This window comes from Acinonyx jubatus, chromosome B2 (assembly GCF_027475565.1).
Source record: "Acinonyx jubatus isolate Ajub_Pintada_27869175 chromosome B2, VMU_Ajub_asm_v1.0, whole genome shotgun sequence".
In the NCBI taxonomy this organism is placed as follows: Eukaryota; Metazoa; Chordata; class Mammalia; order Carnivora; family Felidae; genus Acinonyx; species Acinonyx jubatus.
The window spans coordinates 28,850,736-28,869,112 of NC_069385.1; the positions used below are offsets into that span (position 1 = coordinate 28,850,736).

The 18,377-nt window shown below is 33.8% G+C and overlaps 1 protein-coding gene across 5 annotated transcripts in view; it reads left to right on the plus strand.

Moving 5' to 3' along the window:
- The window catches only part of BCLAF1 (BCL2 associated transcription factor 1), a 30,336-nt gene extending 13,501 nt beyond the window's left edge, over positions 1 to 16,835 (plus strand). For 2 of the 5 annotated variants that reach the window (XM_015081875.3, XM_015081876.3), the window contains exons 7-13: positions 1,708 to 1,813; positions 2,740 to 2,824; positions 5,188 to 5,363; positions 6,483 to 6,663; positions 7,779 to 7,925; positions 13,892 to 14,104; positions 14,265 to 16,835. In XM_015081875.3, the coding sequence (XP_014937361.1) occupies positions 1,708 to 1,813; positions 2,740 to 2,824; positions 5,188 to 5,363; positions 6,483 to 6,663; positions 7,779 to 7,925; positions 13,892 to 14,104; positions 14,265 to 14,270 (914 nt within the window). In that variant the 3' untranslated portion in view covers positions 14,271 to 16,835. Of the gene's footprint in view, positions 1 to 1,707; positions 1,814 to 2,739; positions 2,825 to 5,187; positions 5,364 to 5,496; positions 5,660 to 6,482; positions 6,664 to 7,778; positions 7,926 to 13,891; positions 14,105 to 14,264 lie in introns of those variants that run through there. The other 3 variants (XM_015081877.3, XM_015081878.3, XR_008298321.1) reach the window with 2 other exon arrangements.
- The last annotated feature ends 1,542 nt before the right edge of the window (positions 16,836 to 18,377 follow it).

Genomic DNA, 18,377 nt, shown 5'->3' on the forward strand with positions numbered 1-18,377 from the left:
ATAATAACCTTTTTTTAAGTCCTAAAGATGTTACATGTGTTCATTTTAGCTAAAGTAATGATGCTCTATTTTCACCCGTATGTAATTCTAGCTTCAAAGTTACTAATAATTTTCAAATGTTTTAGGGTATGACTTTTTGGGCAATTAGGTTGTTTTGTTTTTGTTATTTTCTTTTTGTGTTTAAAAGGCAGCTTACTATGAAATAGGTTCTTACCCAGGAAGCTATGTGGTTGTTGGTCTTAAAAGCCATTTTTTAAAAAAAATTTGTCTTTTTATGAGAACAACTCATTGTAATAGCTGAAACTTGTCATTAGCAAATTCTTTATGCAGTTGATGTCTCAAAACAGTGAATAGTTAATTTCTTTTTGACTGTAATTATTTAAACAGGGTAACAAAAAAGTTTTGTTATTTGGCTATAACTAGGTTTGTGAACCAGTTTGTGACCATATTATTGTGGTACATAAAATATGAAACATTAACATTTTTCCTTTTTTTTTTTTTTTTTTTTTGCCTTTTTTTGACCTGTCTCCACATTTTACAGTTTATTGCTGAATTTTGAGATCAGGTTTTGATAAATTTTTTCTTTTTCATTTTCTTTTTCTTTTTTTTTCTTTTTTTTTTTTAAAGAACTATAGTTATGTTTCATTATTGGTATTGTGCAACCGATCTGAACAGCTCTTTCTTAATTTAGAGCTGAAAATGCCCAGTGATGTTTTCTTTTTCATTGTAACTAGGTCCTGGAATATGTTTTGAAATGGCAAAATCCATGTTTCAAAGTAAAATAGCTGTTGAAAGATACAGGCAAAGTTGAATCTTCTGTCTTCCTGGCAAAAATGGCATAAAAACTGAGTTGCTAGCTCAAATTCCTGGGTTTCATGGAATTATGATTGAGGCACTACCCTTGTAGTGGCCGTTTCAAGTTTTAATGATTGGTTATGAGACATGTGCTGGATATTGGGCGGTAAGTTGACAAAGATGTATGTTGACCTGTTAAGCAGATAGCTTGCTTAGTAATGTAACATTTCATGACTTTATACGTCTTTCTATTTTACGTTTACAGCGTATCTTGAATGGTTTAAAAACTAGTATTGATAATACTAATTTTAAAATTTAAGAGAAGGACAAGAGAATAATAGAGAATGTGCTGTCAGGTTTGCCAAGATGCCAGATTTTTGGAGTAATTAGTGTTAATTGATTTGAAAAGTATTTTTTTCAATTGAAATGGTAGTATTCAGTTTCTTCTTAAATCCAGTTTTTGTTGTCAGTATAGTTCTTGATGAAGTAATTGTATTCACTAAAACCAACTGTGTAGTTATTTCAGTATTTTTTGCAAATGATTACTTGAAGTAACTTCCCTGGTTCATATTGGCAAGGTATAAGGACATTCACATATTATTCCTTTTGTTCTGTTTGAGGAAGTATTGTATGATTCAAATCAAGTTAGAGATTCTCAATTTAGTCTATTTATTCTTGGAATTTATGCAGCGTTGACAGGGTTCTCTGACGAACTTTGTATCAGTTACTTGTTGAGGTAGAAGAAGTTAAAAGGGACAGAGTAGGAGCTCTTTGTAACACTTGATTCTCTTCTGCTAGGTTTCTTGAGTATTTTTATTTTCTTTTCACCTGCTACATGCCCTTCTGTCACAAATGAAAATCTCTCTTGAAGTAAAGATAACTAATTGGGCAGTATTTCTCCTAAATCAACAGAGCAATACTTCAAATCAGCTGCAGTGACTCTAAACGAGAGGTTCACTTCGTATCAGAAAGCCACTGAAGAACATAGTGCCAGGCAAAAGAGCCCTGAGATACACAGGTATGTGCACTATTGAATGGACGTATAAAAATACTGTTTTGATAGGAAGACACCATTTCTTTTGTTTGTTTGTTTTTTTGGGAAGATACTGATCATATTGGAACTATGGTAGTGTCATCATGATACAAGATGAACTTTGGTTTTATTTTTTATTTATACCTTGAATATTTCCAGCCTTGAGAAGTTTATAATTTACTGTTTCTTTTCAGTTTTTATTTTATTTGTTTAAACAGGTTCCTAGAACTTAAAATACTATCAACCACTCCTCAGTAAGGAATTAAATAGCTAACACATTTGTTTTTTGGGAGGGAGTTGGATGCCTAGAGTAACCCTTTATTTAATCTCTGACCATTAGTTTTTTCCATCTACCACATAAGGACAACAGTGCCTCTTGCAGGGTGGTGGTGACAATTAGTATTGGTCATAAAGTATCTGAGTTCTTAGTAAATAGTGGGTAGGGTTTTGGTGGTGACCGCTGAAGAAGTGCTTAGAAGTTGCAGTTGACACTAGCTTTTAAAAGGCAAGGAAAGGCAGGGATAACACCAAAGATCCACTGAATATGTAAAACTATTGGAGATACTTAAGAACAAATAACCATATTCATGTGTGTATTAAAGATATGGAAGTATATAATTGTATGATGGTTGCCACTTAACATAACATTCAATTTAATCAAAACACGTTTTTTTTGATTAAAATAAATTTGTTTTAAAAAGTTAAACTTCTTTATATATAAAAATATCTGACGCATTTTAATTCACCTTTAATGGATGTAGTCTTCTTAATTGTCTACCAGGAATTAGATTAACAATCTTATGCTAAAGTTGATTGGGAGAGAAATAACTGGACATTATAAAAATGGACAGTTCTGAGGAATTTTTGGAACAATAGTTACTGTGACTACAAATATTTTATTTTACATTAAGGAGAATTGACATCTCTCCAAGTGCCCTGAGGAAGCATACTCGTTTAGCAGGAGAAGAGAGAGTTTTTAAAGAAGAAAATCAAAAGGTATGTTTTGAATGGACTTCTTTTTACTGTTAAGTTGGGCTTAGTTAATGATATATGCTAAGTATAGTTTGTGTAGACAAAGTATTTGCAGAGGTTCTCTATTTTTAACTTGTAAGTATATGAATATAAGGTAGTGTATATAGCGCTCCTTTATAAAAGAAATTAAGCTATGTATCTTAGTTAAACCAACTTTTTAAAATGCTAATGAAAGTAAGAAAGTTCTAAGTAAACAAAGGAAAATTACAAAAGCAAAGATAAGAATTATAGTAGGGTTTCTATATAAAGTTTTGAGGTGAAATAGATTAGCCAGAGTAAGTATTCCTGATTTATATATGCCTAAATTAATATCTGTAGGTTTTTCACAGTGAGAACAAGAAGTAACCCCTATGTTACTGGGCATTTTTGGTCTGGACTATGAAATAAGTGTTCTGAGAAGCAATTTACAAGTGAACAGTTGGAACAGAAACTGTCAGGATTGAATTCTGTGGGTTGGGGAAGGAAGGTTTTCAATGTGAGAAAACCTGTGAATGGTGGGGGAGGGAGGTCTATGAGAATGGAATGTGTTTGTTAAGGGGACTCTGATACATGCTGATGATTTGAAACTGACATTTTCTAGGTAGACTAGTCCATAGGACAAGTCATATGGGTCTAGTAGAAATGTGGGGACAGGTAGAAAGGGAGCAACTGTCTGTTGTAATGAAAAGGGCAGGGGACTTGGAAATGCTGCTTGGTTCCACTTTTGGCTATAACCAGGTATTATCTGTATGATGCTTGGAAAATAATTAGTCTCTTGGACATTGGTTTTGTAATCGGAAAAATGAGACTACATGTGTTTGCAGAGTTGAATAGTTGAGGTATTATGAAAACGTTGGCACTTTACTACCAGAAGCTGTTATTAATGGTTGTATTTTACAAATATTTTAATAGGGCATGCTATTAATTTACTAAATGAGAAATTTAGAGCTTAAAAGAAAGTGGTTTCTTTGTGTGGGCATACTGATCTTGGAAAAACAGATTCTGAGAAGTGAATACTAATCTTGGCTTTTCCTTTCAATATCTTGGGTTCAATGTTGGTTTATTTTTGCCAACAATTTAGTCTATCCTTGTGCTCTGACAGAGTGAGTATCTTGTTTCTTTCCTCATTACTCAGACCATGTTTTCATCTAGAGGAGAGAAAATAGTGATTACTTATGATAGATAGGGGAGGATATGACATTGCTTTTTATCCTTCGTCTTCTGATCTGAATGAATAATGTGTGTTATTATTTAACGTATGTATAGTTTTGTTGGAGTTTACAAAGTAGTTTTACTTAAATTATCTTGTTACTTGTGGGCTTGGTAATACCTCGGTGAGTAAGGAAGGTTTTTACTCTTGATTAGTCTTTTTTTTTTTTTTTTTTTTTTAAATTACCCAGGGAGCAAATAGGTGAGTAGTTGATACCATTTGGAGATATATTTATACTTTTTTTTTGATGAACGGTTATATTATAGCTAGATTTCCCAGAGTAAGTACTTCTTATTGTTGAATACTAGCAAGGATGTCCACATTGCTTAGCATCTTACTGATGTATAATTTTTCTTCATTCCTAGATGCCTCTTTCCATCTTCCTAAATTATATAGTATTTGAAAAAGCAATGGAACAAGAAGGAGGTGAATTGTGACCCAGTTAAACTAATGTCCGTTGCAATACCTGAATTGAGAAAGGGCAGTATATGGCCCAAAATACTGAGTACAGGATTGGGAATAATATCTTTCTGGCTTTGTTTCTACCCTTATTCAACCTTACTTGGTTTTGTTAATCATCTTCCACTTGCATGTTATGGAAATTACAGAATTCTTCCTTTTGAAGTGGTTTTTATTGGGTTTGTCAACCTAATTGGGAACAGCTTGATGATAAAATGAGGCTTCAGTAATGAGAACCATTACTTTAGGATCCCTTAACTTTATAGGTAGATGGCTATACTACAACCACAGTTAGACTGTAACTTCTGTCATTGTTGAACTGTTCACAAAAAAGATGTTTGAAAGTGCTGAGTGGAAAAACAATTATTTTGTTCTGCTGTACAAAGTTTATTATAGATTGCTTTGAACAAAAACCTATGCTATTTTCAAGATAGTTAGCTTTTCATAACTTCCTAGTTTCATAGTCCCGTTGCACTGTGTATACAAATGTTGAGTCAAAACAACCAAGTGTGTTTTTTTTAACAAAAGTAAAACTAAGTATGGAAGTAGTATGCTATGATCCACTCATTTCTGATACTAAAATGCCAGATTAAAAACTGGCATAAAATTTGGGTATATATCTTTATATCTTTATTTTTTTTCTCTCCTGAAGTCTGTATTTTACATTTGTCTTTTATAGGGAGATAAAAAATTAAGGTGTGATTCTGCTGATCTTCGGCATGACATTGATCGTCGGAGGAAAGAAAGAAGTAAAGAACGGGGGGATTCCAAGGGCTCCAGGGAATCCAGTGGATCAAGAAAGCAGGAAAAAACTCCAAAAGATTACAAGGAATACAAATCTTACAAAGATGACAGGTAATTGTTAAAACTGTCTGAGTTAGGTTTTAGCTTCTAATTAGCCTTTAATAATTGTCAGCTTAATTGCTTTCAATTTTGACTGTGTAATCGAATGTTTAAATTTAAACAATTAAAATTATTTGTTTTACAGCAAAAATGTATTTGTCTTTTACACGGCTTATGGTGGATGAGGACAAAAACTTTGGAATAGCAAGCTAACACTGAAAAAAAAAATGACAAATTAATGTGTCCTATTATCCAGGCTACATCAGGAGGTTGGACTTCAATGCAGTGCATTTCTAGAAACAGTTTGTGTAAGAACTTTGGTTCGTTATGCTTGATTCCGCACTTTTTCAACTCATAACACCCAGAGTACAAGAATTTTAAACTGATATCTAGTGGTTTAACATGGGAGAGATGGGGGGAGGAAGGACTAGTTTTTATGAAATAGCAATGTGTATTAATCTTTCAAAGTAATGTTTCCATGGATACTGTTAGCAGTGGTAAGAGTTACCGCAGGTATGACCTTTCCGGGTGTTGTGTTAGAACCATGTAAAATTGATCATCGTAGAGTCAAATAAATAATAGGATTATTAAGTATCATAGATAATCGTTTTCTTGCTATTCATTAGGTAAATGGTGGATTTTACTCGTGTTTTTTAATTTATTACCGGTATTTGTATGTCATATGCTTTTATTTCTCTAATGGAGTAATGGCCCAAACCATATCAACTGTTCTCACCCCGAGTGTACATACTGCAGTCATTTTGAAACTTGGCCTTAAAAACATTCTTACTTATTCCTACTCTTCTTTTCCTTTCCTTAAAATAACAACAACAACAAAAAGTTAAAAATACTGAAGAACTGAACCTTATTCTTGAAGTTTCCAGACTGCTAGTTTTTAACTGGCAGGCTATATCATGTTTTCAGTAGTTATGTAAAACAAATATTGAAGGAGAATGGAAACAGGCTGTATCAAAGTTTAACACCCAATCATTTTAGTTATGTAATCATTTTTAATAGGGGATAGTTTTTTTTTTTTTACTTGAAAAATATTCCTTTTATTATAAGATTCAACAGGGTCTTTGTCTTTTTAAAAATAGCACATATTTTTTGTTTTCTCTATTTATTTTGCAGTAAACATAAAAGTAGAGAGCAAGATCATTCTCGATCTTCATCATCTTCAGCATCACCTTCTTCTCCCAGTTCTCGGGAAGAAAAGGAGAGTAAGAAGGAAAGAGAAGACGAGTTTAAAACTCACCACGAACTGAAAGAATACTCAGGCTTTGGAGGAGTTAGCCGACCACGAGGAACCTTTGTAAGTAATAGAATTACCTTTGATTGTTGGTAGGGCTTTACTTTAGAGCACTGTACATAAAGTAAAATTCATGATTTAGACATTGTTGTGAGTCATTACTTCTGCAGTTAGAATTAGTCTTGGAAAGTGAAATTGTATTTGTATATATTGATTAAGATATGCCATTTAAGGGTTGGGAGGAAGGGCTGCAGCTGGGATGATGCTTTCTTTGTATACAGAGTAAAAAATGTTTCTGATTTTTAAAGAGCTGTATATATATATATATATATATAATTATATATATATAACTATACACACAAACACACACACATATACATATATCAATTAGATACTTTTTAAAATTTTGGAATCAATAACTGTACATGGTGCATGAAGACCCAAGAGTCAAGTAAAGTTACTGAGATCCAGTTCTTCAATCACTTAGTTTTTGAATAGATATCTTAAAGCATTAAAAAAAAAACCCTAACGTCTGTATCACAGCTATTTTTATTTTGCCTGTTTTGCCTTCCAGTCCTTGTTTATATGTGTATAATCATAGAAATCATACAGCTTTTGTTTTTATTCTACATAGCATACACATTATCCCTGTTTGCATAAATTTGTTACAATTATTAATTACAACTTCACAGTAGTGCATCTTCTTGACTCTTTAATTTCTATATTCAGATTCCTACCTCGAGTGAGTATCCAGTCAGTTATTAGTAGGGCTCATTAATTAGATCATTTGTGAAAGAGAAGAGCTTTGCTTATATGGTGATAGGTGATAGTTGAACAGTTGGGACTCCTATAATAATTCAAAGAATTAGACCACTCTTTTGGGTAGTAAAAGGGGAAAGAACCAACTTGATTATTTAAAAATACTAGTTCAGGCTATGAAATTGTAGTCAGTATGCTAATACTTAAATTGACTGCATTTCTTATTCAGCTTTCAGTGGGCAGATTTTTTTTGCCTATAGTATAAAATGGCCACCCTTTCTGTCCTCAGTGGCTGTGAAATTGAGATTTAGGAAGGAAAGTAGGGAATTTGTTTTTTGTTACTGCAGTAAAATTAGAGTTTGCATGTAACTAAATACCTTTTGATTGCATTACTAAACAGCTTTGTTAATGTTAATCAGTTTCGAATTAGAGGCAGAGGAAGAGCCAGAGGAGTTTTTGCTGGGACAAATACTGGTCCAAACAACTCAAATACTACTTTTCAAAAGAGACCGAAGGAAGAGGAATGGGATCCAGAATATACCCCAAAGAGCAAGAAGTACTTCTTGGTGGGTGTTAGAAATCTGTGTTTATTTGGTTTGCATTAATTTTCAAAGCATACTGGGTGAATACATTTGAGTACAGGTATCCACTACTATGAGGAGTTTTTGCCATAATTTAGGAAACCTTTTAAAAATTCACTACCCAGATGATTTGAAGTTTCGAAAATGTGGGTCCCTTTAGTCCTGTTTATATTTTATTGATGTCACCTATAGGCTGATCAGGGTAAACTAAAACTATACCTGATTTGATAGCCACATTCAGAGAACATTAACATAGGTTTCACATCTGTCTATAAGACAATGACAGTTGTAGAAACATCTCATTAAGATTTATCTTCCATCATCACAGCTGTTTGTTTAAATGAAAGACAGAAGAATTCTTTCACAGAACATGTAATTAAGGATCTCAGGGAGGCTGTGTACTTCCTCTGGAATAAAAGGAGGATGAAAAATTCCATATGGAAAGTTGCTGGCTACACTAATTTGATGCTTCTTTGTGATACTTTTTCCTCTGAAGTAGTTTTCTAAGGGGTGAAACTAGAGGAGGTGGGTCCTGAAAGAGTTTCTAGGTAAAGATGGAGATTTTCTGTAGTTTGGCATGGGAGAAAAGGGTCCATCCAGCATTACAGACACTTAGGAAAATACCAGAACTATTACCAGAAGTATTTATTTCTTAAATAGCTTTTCAGAGGTCAGTTCTGAAGATTAGTTGTTTTGCAGAAGCAAGGAGGAAGATAGTACTAGATATATAGAATTGTGTCTTTCATTTAGTTTTTTATGAATATATTTGAATACACCTGAATACCCATGATCTGTCTGCTAAGTGAGAGGAGAGAGCTAAATGATGAAGTAGACCTATGTTGTTTGAAGAATGGGCAATCAAAAATTAGCTTCTGTTTGATTCTTTTGAGTAGTTTAATGAACAAAGTCCGAAAAAGTTTTTAAAGGGTATTAATGCATACTGTTTGCTCAACATATGCTCCCCTAAGAGGAAATTTATACTTGTTTGAATTGCTTGAGTTGACAACGTGGACAGTAAAAGGCACTTTATTCAGTTATAGGAAAGTTTAAAAGATCTATCTTGTTTTTGATTTTCAGACTTTATATTCACAAACTGCTCTTTATACTAGGTACCTTGAATGCAAAGACATGTATCATTTCTTGGCTGGAAAAATTTAGAAACAAAAGTTCTAAATATATGTGTAGTGGATTTCATCCAAGGCAGGAAATGGAGGATTATTTCAAAGAGAGTGATTAGGCGAGCCTTCATAGAGGAACTGGGATTGAATCTTGAGCTTAAAAAATAGGTATACTGCAGATTGTAGGCGTGAAACATCCTGAGATACAACTCTTTGGCTAGGTGGTTGGTGTAAGTTTGGTAAAATTAAGAAAAAGCAGAAACCAAGTTGTGGGAGGCTGTATCTAAATAAATACGGATTTTAACCAGAGTTTAGAAAAATCATGGTTGTACAGACCAGTCTGAGAGTTACTGAGTGTCTGGACTAAGAGGCTAGGTAATGGAAAAGTTAAAGTAATATTAATGAGGACTTACTCAGGGATCTTGTATGTAGTTGGGTATTGGTAGTAAGATGAAGGGATCTCTCTAGGATAGGGAATACAAGGGAAAGGATCCCATTTGAGAAGATTAAGTTCTGTTCTTGAGGTGCCTGGGAGAAATTAAGTGCAGATGTGCAATGGAAAGTTGTTAATGCAAATCTAGAGGAAAAAAAATTTAGGAGCCATCATCTTCCAGGACACAATTAAAGCCCTGTTAAGATCACCCAGTCAGAAGAGATTAAAAGGCCACCCTGTTGAAGGTGGGGCGAGCAGTGGGTGAGTGATAGTAAAAATATCACACTGTTAAAAAAAAAAAAAAAAAAAAAAGCCAGAGAAGTAGACCAAATGTTATAGGTCAAAAGATTAAGAGGGAAATGAGAGGTGGACAAGTAGATAGTAATTAATACTTTGAATCCTTTACAAATACTTAATTTAGGCCACACCTTCATTTTTCTATGGCATACTTTTAGAATCCGATGTCGTAATTTTTTCTTGTAATGGGACATACCATTTTAGTTTGGCATTTAGGTAGTAGTATTACTAATTAAGAAGAATGTTATTTTAAGATTTTAGGAACTTAGAAGTAGTAAATAACATTTTATGTGTTGCTATTTTGGGCTGTATTTAAAAACCTTCATTTCTATATAAAACATACATTTGGATTTGTCACAGACTAATGTTCACCAGAAGTAACTTTTTTTTTTTTTAATGTTTTATTTATTTTTGAGACAGAGACAGAGCATGAACAGGGGAGGGGCAGAGAGAGAGGGAGACACAGAATCTGAAACAGGCTCCAGGCTCTGAGCCGTCAGCACAGAGCCCGACGCGGGGTTTGAACTCACGGACCGTGAGATCATGACCTGAGCTGAAGTCGGACGCTTAACCGACTGAGCCACCCAGGCGCCCCAGAAGTAACATTTTTTTTAAGCTTTTAAATTTTATTTAATTTGAGAGAGTGCACGCATGCGCAGTGGGTGGGGGATGGAGGGACGGAGCAGAGGGTTAGAGAATCCCAAGCAGGCTCCTTGCTGTCAGCACAGAGCCCAGTGTGGGGCTCCATCTTAAGCTGAAATCAAGAGGTGGATGCTTAACTGACTGAGCTGTCCAGGCACCCCCAAATTAATATGTTAATACATTTTTTTTTCTTACAAATCAATTCCCAGAGTTAATTATTTTAGTTCTTAATGAACCATTGAAATGACAGCTCTGGTTTTTTCATGGATTTTTAAATTTGAAAGATTTTGCTTCTTTTGCAAATATATTTTATAGACCGCTATTGTTGAGACTAGAAATATAAACAAAAATATTCATAAGAAATGAGGTTGAAAACTTTTAGATGTTCTCCTAAGAATAATTGACGAACATGGAACTTTTGACTATATATATATACACACACACGTATATATGATGTTATATATACGTGTGTGTGTATGTGTGTGTATATATATATATATATACACACATATATACACACAGACACATATATATTTTTTTAAGTTTATCATTTTGAGAGAGCAAGAGAGAGAGTGTATGCATGCGTGCAAGCAGGGAAGGGGCAGAGAGGGTGAGACAAAAACCCAAGCAGGCTCAGCGCTGCCAGTACAGAGCCCAACATGGGACCAAACCCAGGAACTGCGAGATCAGGACCTGAGCCGGGATCAAAAGTCAGACGCTTAATGGACTGAGCTGCCCAGGCACCCTGCTTATGCCCATATTAATGAAACATTAATACTTACTAGTAATAATAATAGTATTTATTGAGCATATGCACTGTGCTAGGTTCCTGTTTTACATGTATAAATTTATTTTGTGCTTACAAAAAATCATTTCGAGGGGAGTCCTTTATTCTACTTTTATAGATGAAAAACATTGGGGTGTACAGATTAAGCAGCTTGACCATGGCTAGTAGAATAGGACTTTGGATTTGAACCCATGCATTGGGCTCCAGAACTAGGGTTCTGAAAGCACCCTACCGTTCTTTCTCCAATATTGAGTAATAGTAACATTTGTTGTATTCTTTTCTGAAAATTCTCATCTCAACACTTGGATTTATGCAAAGATATGGTGATGTTTTCAATAACAAGTAGGAAAGATAGTCTATCTTAGAACCTGAAATTCTGTGGAGGGGTGAGTATGTGAAGAGGTGGAGCAAGTAGGAAAGTACTGGAGTGGATAGGTTCTCAATGTAGAGTTGATGTCTTCTGAGGAAGAGAAAATCTCTGGTGGGGAAGGAGTTTCAGGGTAAGAGTTTTAATCAGTTAGCCCTTTGAAACATGATCATTCTGTGGAGAAGAGATAAGAGGATTCAGGAGGTTTTGTTCTAATATGGCCTCCTTTGTTAATGTGTTTTTGTGCATTACAAATAATTTCTCTGGTCCTTTATCATGTGAAGTGATTCATTTTAAAAAATTGTAGTAGGACTAATATCTTAGAAGTTAGAACTTGAAGATTAAGAGTTAGTTTGCTTAGCATTAAAATGTCCCCTAGCTGCCAGGATACTCTGAAAAATACGATCTTTTAGCTGCTGTTGGGTATTTAAAGGTGATGGCTTGTTTAACTTTAGTGCCTAGCTTTGCCTCTGCTTTTTCTATTTCTGTAGCTGTTAGTTGCCTTATATGGAAATCATTTACTGCCACCAGATACTTGGGAAATGTATACTGTGGGTGATGGCTGAAGGAGTAGTGGAGAGAACTAGTTCTGTGACCTTGGGCAAGTAGCTCAGTTTTGCTGTGCCTCAGTTTCTTTAGATCTAAAGTAGGATTAGTTAACAGTATTTTATAGGGTTGTTTGAGGATGAGAGGAGTAAATACGTGGAAAGTGCTCAGAACAATGTCTTACCCTTAGTAACCATTATTAATACCACTCTTTGCTTGCTTGTCATACACTGGGGTGGGCACTTTTTATAGATCATCTGTGTGACTTCATGGTTATCTCCCAGTTTTTAAAATGAGAACGTAAAGTCACAGCTTCTGTTTAGATTTAAACATGCCTCTGACTCTCAAAACCTGTTTGCTTCTTCCCACAAATAAGTGGAATACTGTGTAAATGCCACAAACACAAACTCTTAAGTGGTGGTTTGTGCCAATACCAAAAGGGAACCTGAAGTTGCGTAGTTGTGTGGGTATCATTTTGAGTGAGAGAATATTTTAAAATACTTTATTTCAGGTTTGTAATTAAACTTTCTGACATTCTGAAATCTACACTTTTGATAGTTCCTCACCTCGCTCTTTTTGGAGTCATACACACCTCTAGCTTGTCATTTTTCATCAGCTTGTTAAAGATAGAGGATTAGAAATTGGTAAGTGCTCTTTTGCTTTGTGTGTTACTTGTGTAACTGAGCTTTGCAAGTCATGCCAGGAGGGTGATCTGTATTACACGAATATGCACAAAGGCACAGTCTGTGTTTTGAAAAAGCTGCTTATACCACATAATACTCGAGAAAAAGCTTTGATGACTTTTGGACAGCTGGTCAATACCAGTACTTCACAGGTTATGGAACATTGTTTGCATTATACCCAGTATCTTATTAAGGAGCATCATTTTGCCTCTTTCTCCATTTTTGTAGGTGACAGACTTGAGAGTTTGAGGTGGGCAACAATTAATTAAATTATATTACAGGTGAACTTTGGCTTTTTGTTCGGTATTTTGAGATAATACTCCTCTACTTATCCACAAAGTGAAGGGCTTTTCAGTTTGTAGATTGTGTTTGATTAATGGAACAATTTGTAATTTGGGGAATATCTGTATTGGGGTAGAGTTAATGAAAAATTAATGTTCAAATGTAATACAAAACTGTAGTACTATGTTGGTGAAGAAGAAATAAGTTATTACTCTAGGAACCATGCTGTCATGATTTAGCATGTGAAATTCTCTAGCCTAGAAGATTGATGTGCCATATACATTGATTTAGATTTAAATCTCTGTAGGATTTTAAAATCTGTTCCTACATGTATGGTATAATTCATATCGTTTATTTTATTTAATAAGTGTTGCATAACATTTTTGTGACTGTTACGTCTTTATGACTGGTAGTTTTGGGGAAAAATAAAGGTTATTTTATCTCATTTGCATGCAGTATATTAACAAGTGGACTTAGATTGAAATAATGGAAAGCAAAAAAGTCAAAACTATGAAAGTTGGCAGTAATTTAGCAGTTGAGGTTCTCCAAAAAATTGTCTGGACAGTTTGCAGTGCTTGGGTTATAAAGCAGTAAGATGTATTTACTTGATTTCACAATGGAATACATTTTTACTGTAAAATTCAGTGTTACTGGCTTTGGTTTAATGTGTTTTAGACATTTACCAATGTCCCATACCCCAGTCTTCAGAAGATTTATACCATGACTTAATGGGGCTATAATCATTTTACTTACAAGAAAGACATTTTAGTGATGATTGTTTTTAACCTCTCTGTAGCATGATGACAGAGATGATGGTGTGGATTATTGGGCCAAAAGAGGAAGAGGTCGTGGTACTTTTCAACGTGGCAGAGGGCGCTTTAACTTCAAAAAATCAGGTAGCAGTCCAAAATGGACTCATGACAAATACCAAGGGGACGGGATTGTTGAAGATGAAGAAGAGACCATGGAAAATAATGAAGAAAAGAAGGACAGACGCAAAGAAGAAAAGGTAGAAAATTTCATCTTGTTAGTGATTCTAATGGATTTTCTTCATTACGGGTTTGGTGGGCCAGTTAGTTCATTATTTCATTTTTAGGAACAATGATTATTACGGATCATTTTCACTCCACATTTTTGCTAATCTTTATTTTCTCTTTGTTTTTTTTTAGGAATAGCAAATCTGAAGTGAGATTGCAACAGAGAGCAGAACTTGCACCCACCATTTTTTTACCTGATTTTTGTTTTCAAATAAGAATGTAAGCATTTTACTTAAATTTTACTGTTTGCAAGTAGTCAATAGAAATTTTGTTTTAAGTCTTCAAATATCTTGAAAAATAGTAGACTGTATGTTGAAAATTGTACTGAAATAAAGTAGAAAATTGTTACGTACCATATTTGTAACTATCAACTTTTAAAAAAATACTTTTACTGTTTTTGTTACATGCATTGTAATTCGCTTTGTCTATAAGATATGGTCAAGTACAGCTCTGTGAAAGTTCTGATTCTCTTCCTTCCCTGTTTGTTAATGTTTATTCTGAAGTAAACGTTAGCTCTACATACAAATCCCTGGACAGAAGTTGTTTATAGAGACCACACTAATTATTTTAACTATATACATCTGTTTAATATTCTCCTTAATTCAAACACACTACATTGTAGGGTGACTAATTTTTGAGGTGTACCACAGAAAAGGTTCTTACTTTGGCAAACTAAGCTAATTTAACACGTCAGCAAATGTTTAAAAAGAGAAAAAAGCTTTATCAATAGTTAAAAAGTACAAGCTATTAAAAGATTGAAAATTACAAGAAAAAAAATTTTTTTTTTAATTGAAAGCAAGCAGTGGCCTATAAAACCATTCTTAGGAGCCTTTACTTTTGCGGCTGAAAATTCAATGTTTTTTCTATTCTTATTTGAAAGTTTGAGTCATGGTCTTAGAAATCAGCTAATCTTTGAGAGAGGAACTGGTCTGTAATAATACAGATGAAAAAATCCATTCTTACTGATCATCTTTAAGAAATAGAACAAAACCTGTAATCCTGGTGTTGGTATGGAAGAGGATTATCCTGCAGAATAAGTTGATACATTAAAAAGATGTACCTGATTTCATATCTTACATATTTATTTGAGCTTTTGGACAGCTGAAACATTAGTTTGTAGTCTAACCATAAGGAAAAATAGGCAAAAAAACCATTATGTTAATTAGTATTTTAAGTAACTTGTTTTTCAATAAAAAGTTTTGACAGGAAGTTTGTTGCAGCATTGGTCTAACTTGGTTTTTACTTTTTCCCTATTTTCAGTTGCAGTTTATAAAATGGCTTTTTCTTTTTCTTCCCAAGGGTTCTATTCTTCAGGTAGATAATCTTTCAGATGTGGATTATCTTTTTGTTTGTTGATGCTGATAGCTCTTAAGATGAAAACTCAAAATAGTAAATTTCACTGTCAAGTCTCTGTCAGTGACCATCTGTAAAAGTAGTCAAATTTCATTTGTTAATTCAGGAACCAAGTTAGTTGTATATGTTTGCATTAAAAGGAGGAAATGCTTGTTCTGTTAAGTGTAAACCTTTTCAAAGATCTTAATATATGGATCTTTCATCCTTTGTGATTTGCTGTGCTCCTAGCACCTTGATTGCAGCCAAAGGCATTTGCTAAGAACTGTAAGGGAAAACTAAGAAAACAAAATTCAATATACATGATGTTTATGGCCCTAGGACCCTTAGTATTGCATGATTTCTCCTATTAATTTTGTCTTTTCTGAAATCATTAGAGCAGAGGAAATACTGTCAAAGCAAGTTTGTTGTTATGTTAGTCAGGACACAGCTAATCTCCTAGTCAGAAGAATACTTAATTACATGCGAAAGCAACATGGATTTAATCTTCAACACAAGAATTTTCATAACCATTTTATACAAATAAACTTAGCTTTTATTTTAAGTTATTTGGTTAGATACTGGATCTCTGTGCATGACTATAAATGTGCAGTTTTGTTTTTCCACTTAAGACAATAAGAAAAAGGGAATTTGCTGAGAAATTATTTAATAGGGAGTGGGAATAAACCTACCCAAATTCTATCAGCAGGTTATATTTTAAGTGCAAATGTGCTGATTTAACCCAAATAGATACATGATTCGGTTACTTTTATTCTATTACACAAAATTGAGGAAAGAGGATTATACCAGAATTTAGTAAGAAGGGTGATAGAACTCTGCAGTAGGATGCCATTGTGGATGTTCTCTTTTTCAGAGCCAAACATATGAAAAGCCTATGTTGTGTTAAGCCACATTTAACTCCACACTTCATAACATGTTACAAAGCTGAATGGTAAGGGTATTTGTTTACAAATGACAGAAAATAACTCTTTGATACCTGCATTAACAGACTTCCTTTTGCCTAGAGAAGGAAAATAAAAATGAACCAAAGGATATTTCCAGAAAGGATTAAGAAACCTGTTTAAGAAGGCCATGACTCAGTCCTTAGGTGTGTATACCTTTCAACATTCTAGGAATTTTAATATAAAATAGCAAAATATGGTTTTCCAATTGCAGCCTACTTTAAGGAATTAACTATTGTTCCCTTTTGTCACAGTTAAAATCAAGTGTTGGGAATTAAATTACAATTTGAGTAAAAATACTACCCAATACGAACGAATGTAGATGGCTAAACGATTCTTACTCAGTGTGTTGTATATTGCAACAGGGACCCTTGTAAATTGTCATATGCCAATAAAATGTCATAAGTGGTAATAGCCGTTGTTTGTTTACCTGATTTTGAGACTATTTCTGTGTCTGATCTATACAGCTGATTTCTGTGACCTATTTATAGATTTTTGAATACCAACTCCTCTGTTAGTAAAATTACTGGTATGCTATGGCTTTTTTGGGGGGTTGATACATACTTCACAAAACTCAAACCCCATATACTGTTATTTTTTTGTTTTCCCTGGTAATTCCAAGCTGTTATTAGAGAATACAGGAATTCCAGATTTCTAGTCTAGTTCTCCTGTTCCTGTGTTAATACAAGAACTTGCCAGCCATAATATTATGGAGAATCAGCATTACTTCTCTTTTTAAAAACTATAGTAGTCCATTAATAACTAAAAAGAGGTTGGATTTTGTTTTGTTAGACTATAATTTTGTGTAAAATTTGGTGTAATTCTCACCATGACCCTTTTAACAAAGTGGACCATCTGTCAACTTGAAAAAAAAGCATTTTTCACAGACATTTGTGTGCTAAGACCTATAGTATATATTTTGACTAATAATATATTAGGAGGCAATTGGAGAAAAAAAGTTTATTGTTATGGGATTGTATTAGTCTAGACTAAATAGTCTCTGGATAGAGATCCTGATACATCCTTTAACAAAATTTTAGAATGTTATCTGTTACCGTATTAGGGTTATCAAATAGTTAAAACCATTATTACATCTGAATGTCAAGGGTTATATTAATGAAGTTTTAAGCCAACAGGATTTGTTATTATTCAGTTTCTTAGAATCTCAGAGATATGGAAATTTGTTGTATTCCATTGTCTTACTCAACAGCCTTTGAGATTGTGTAGGTTTATGAGCTGGACTCTTTATATTTCTGAAACATTCAGTAATGATAAGTGTGTGTTGACTATGCAGATGAAGCCAAAGTTCTACATTTAATTAAGTCTTCTAGTTCTCTTTATGTTGTTATGTCACATCATACTTTAGCCTTTAAAAATGGATCCCATTGGTTAAAAAAAGAGACACAGACATTAGGATCTGTGTTTCCCACTACTAGAAAAAAACTTCAAATAATGTTTCTTAATTATAATCTCTGCGTAAGAAAAATATTCCCCCTGCCGCCCAAAAATATTTTTCCTACAGATATTTTGGATGATTTAAAACAGTTGAACCTATTGGCAGCACTCTTAAGATGCAGAAGATAATCTTGATTCTTACAAGTAGAAAAGGATTGGGCAAGTGGATTTTAATGCTACTCTCCTAAAAATCAAAATGAGATTTTTCATAGTAATCTCTTGGGGTTGCCCACCTTCCTGATGCAGTAATGAGTACTCCTTTTAGTAAAACTAGATGATAATTAAGTACACCTTCATATTAAATGACTTGGAAGGATTTTTACTCACAGCATGACCTGTGTATTTGGCAGTGATAACTTCTTGGTACTATCATTGTAATTGCGAATTTCATGGAGTGCATAAAGCCATGGAAAAAGAATACCATTTTCATCCTCCAGAATAGTTGTTTACTTGCTACCTTATCTAGCCCTTGACTATGGAAGATCGTAATTTTTCTGCC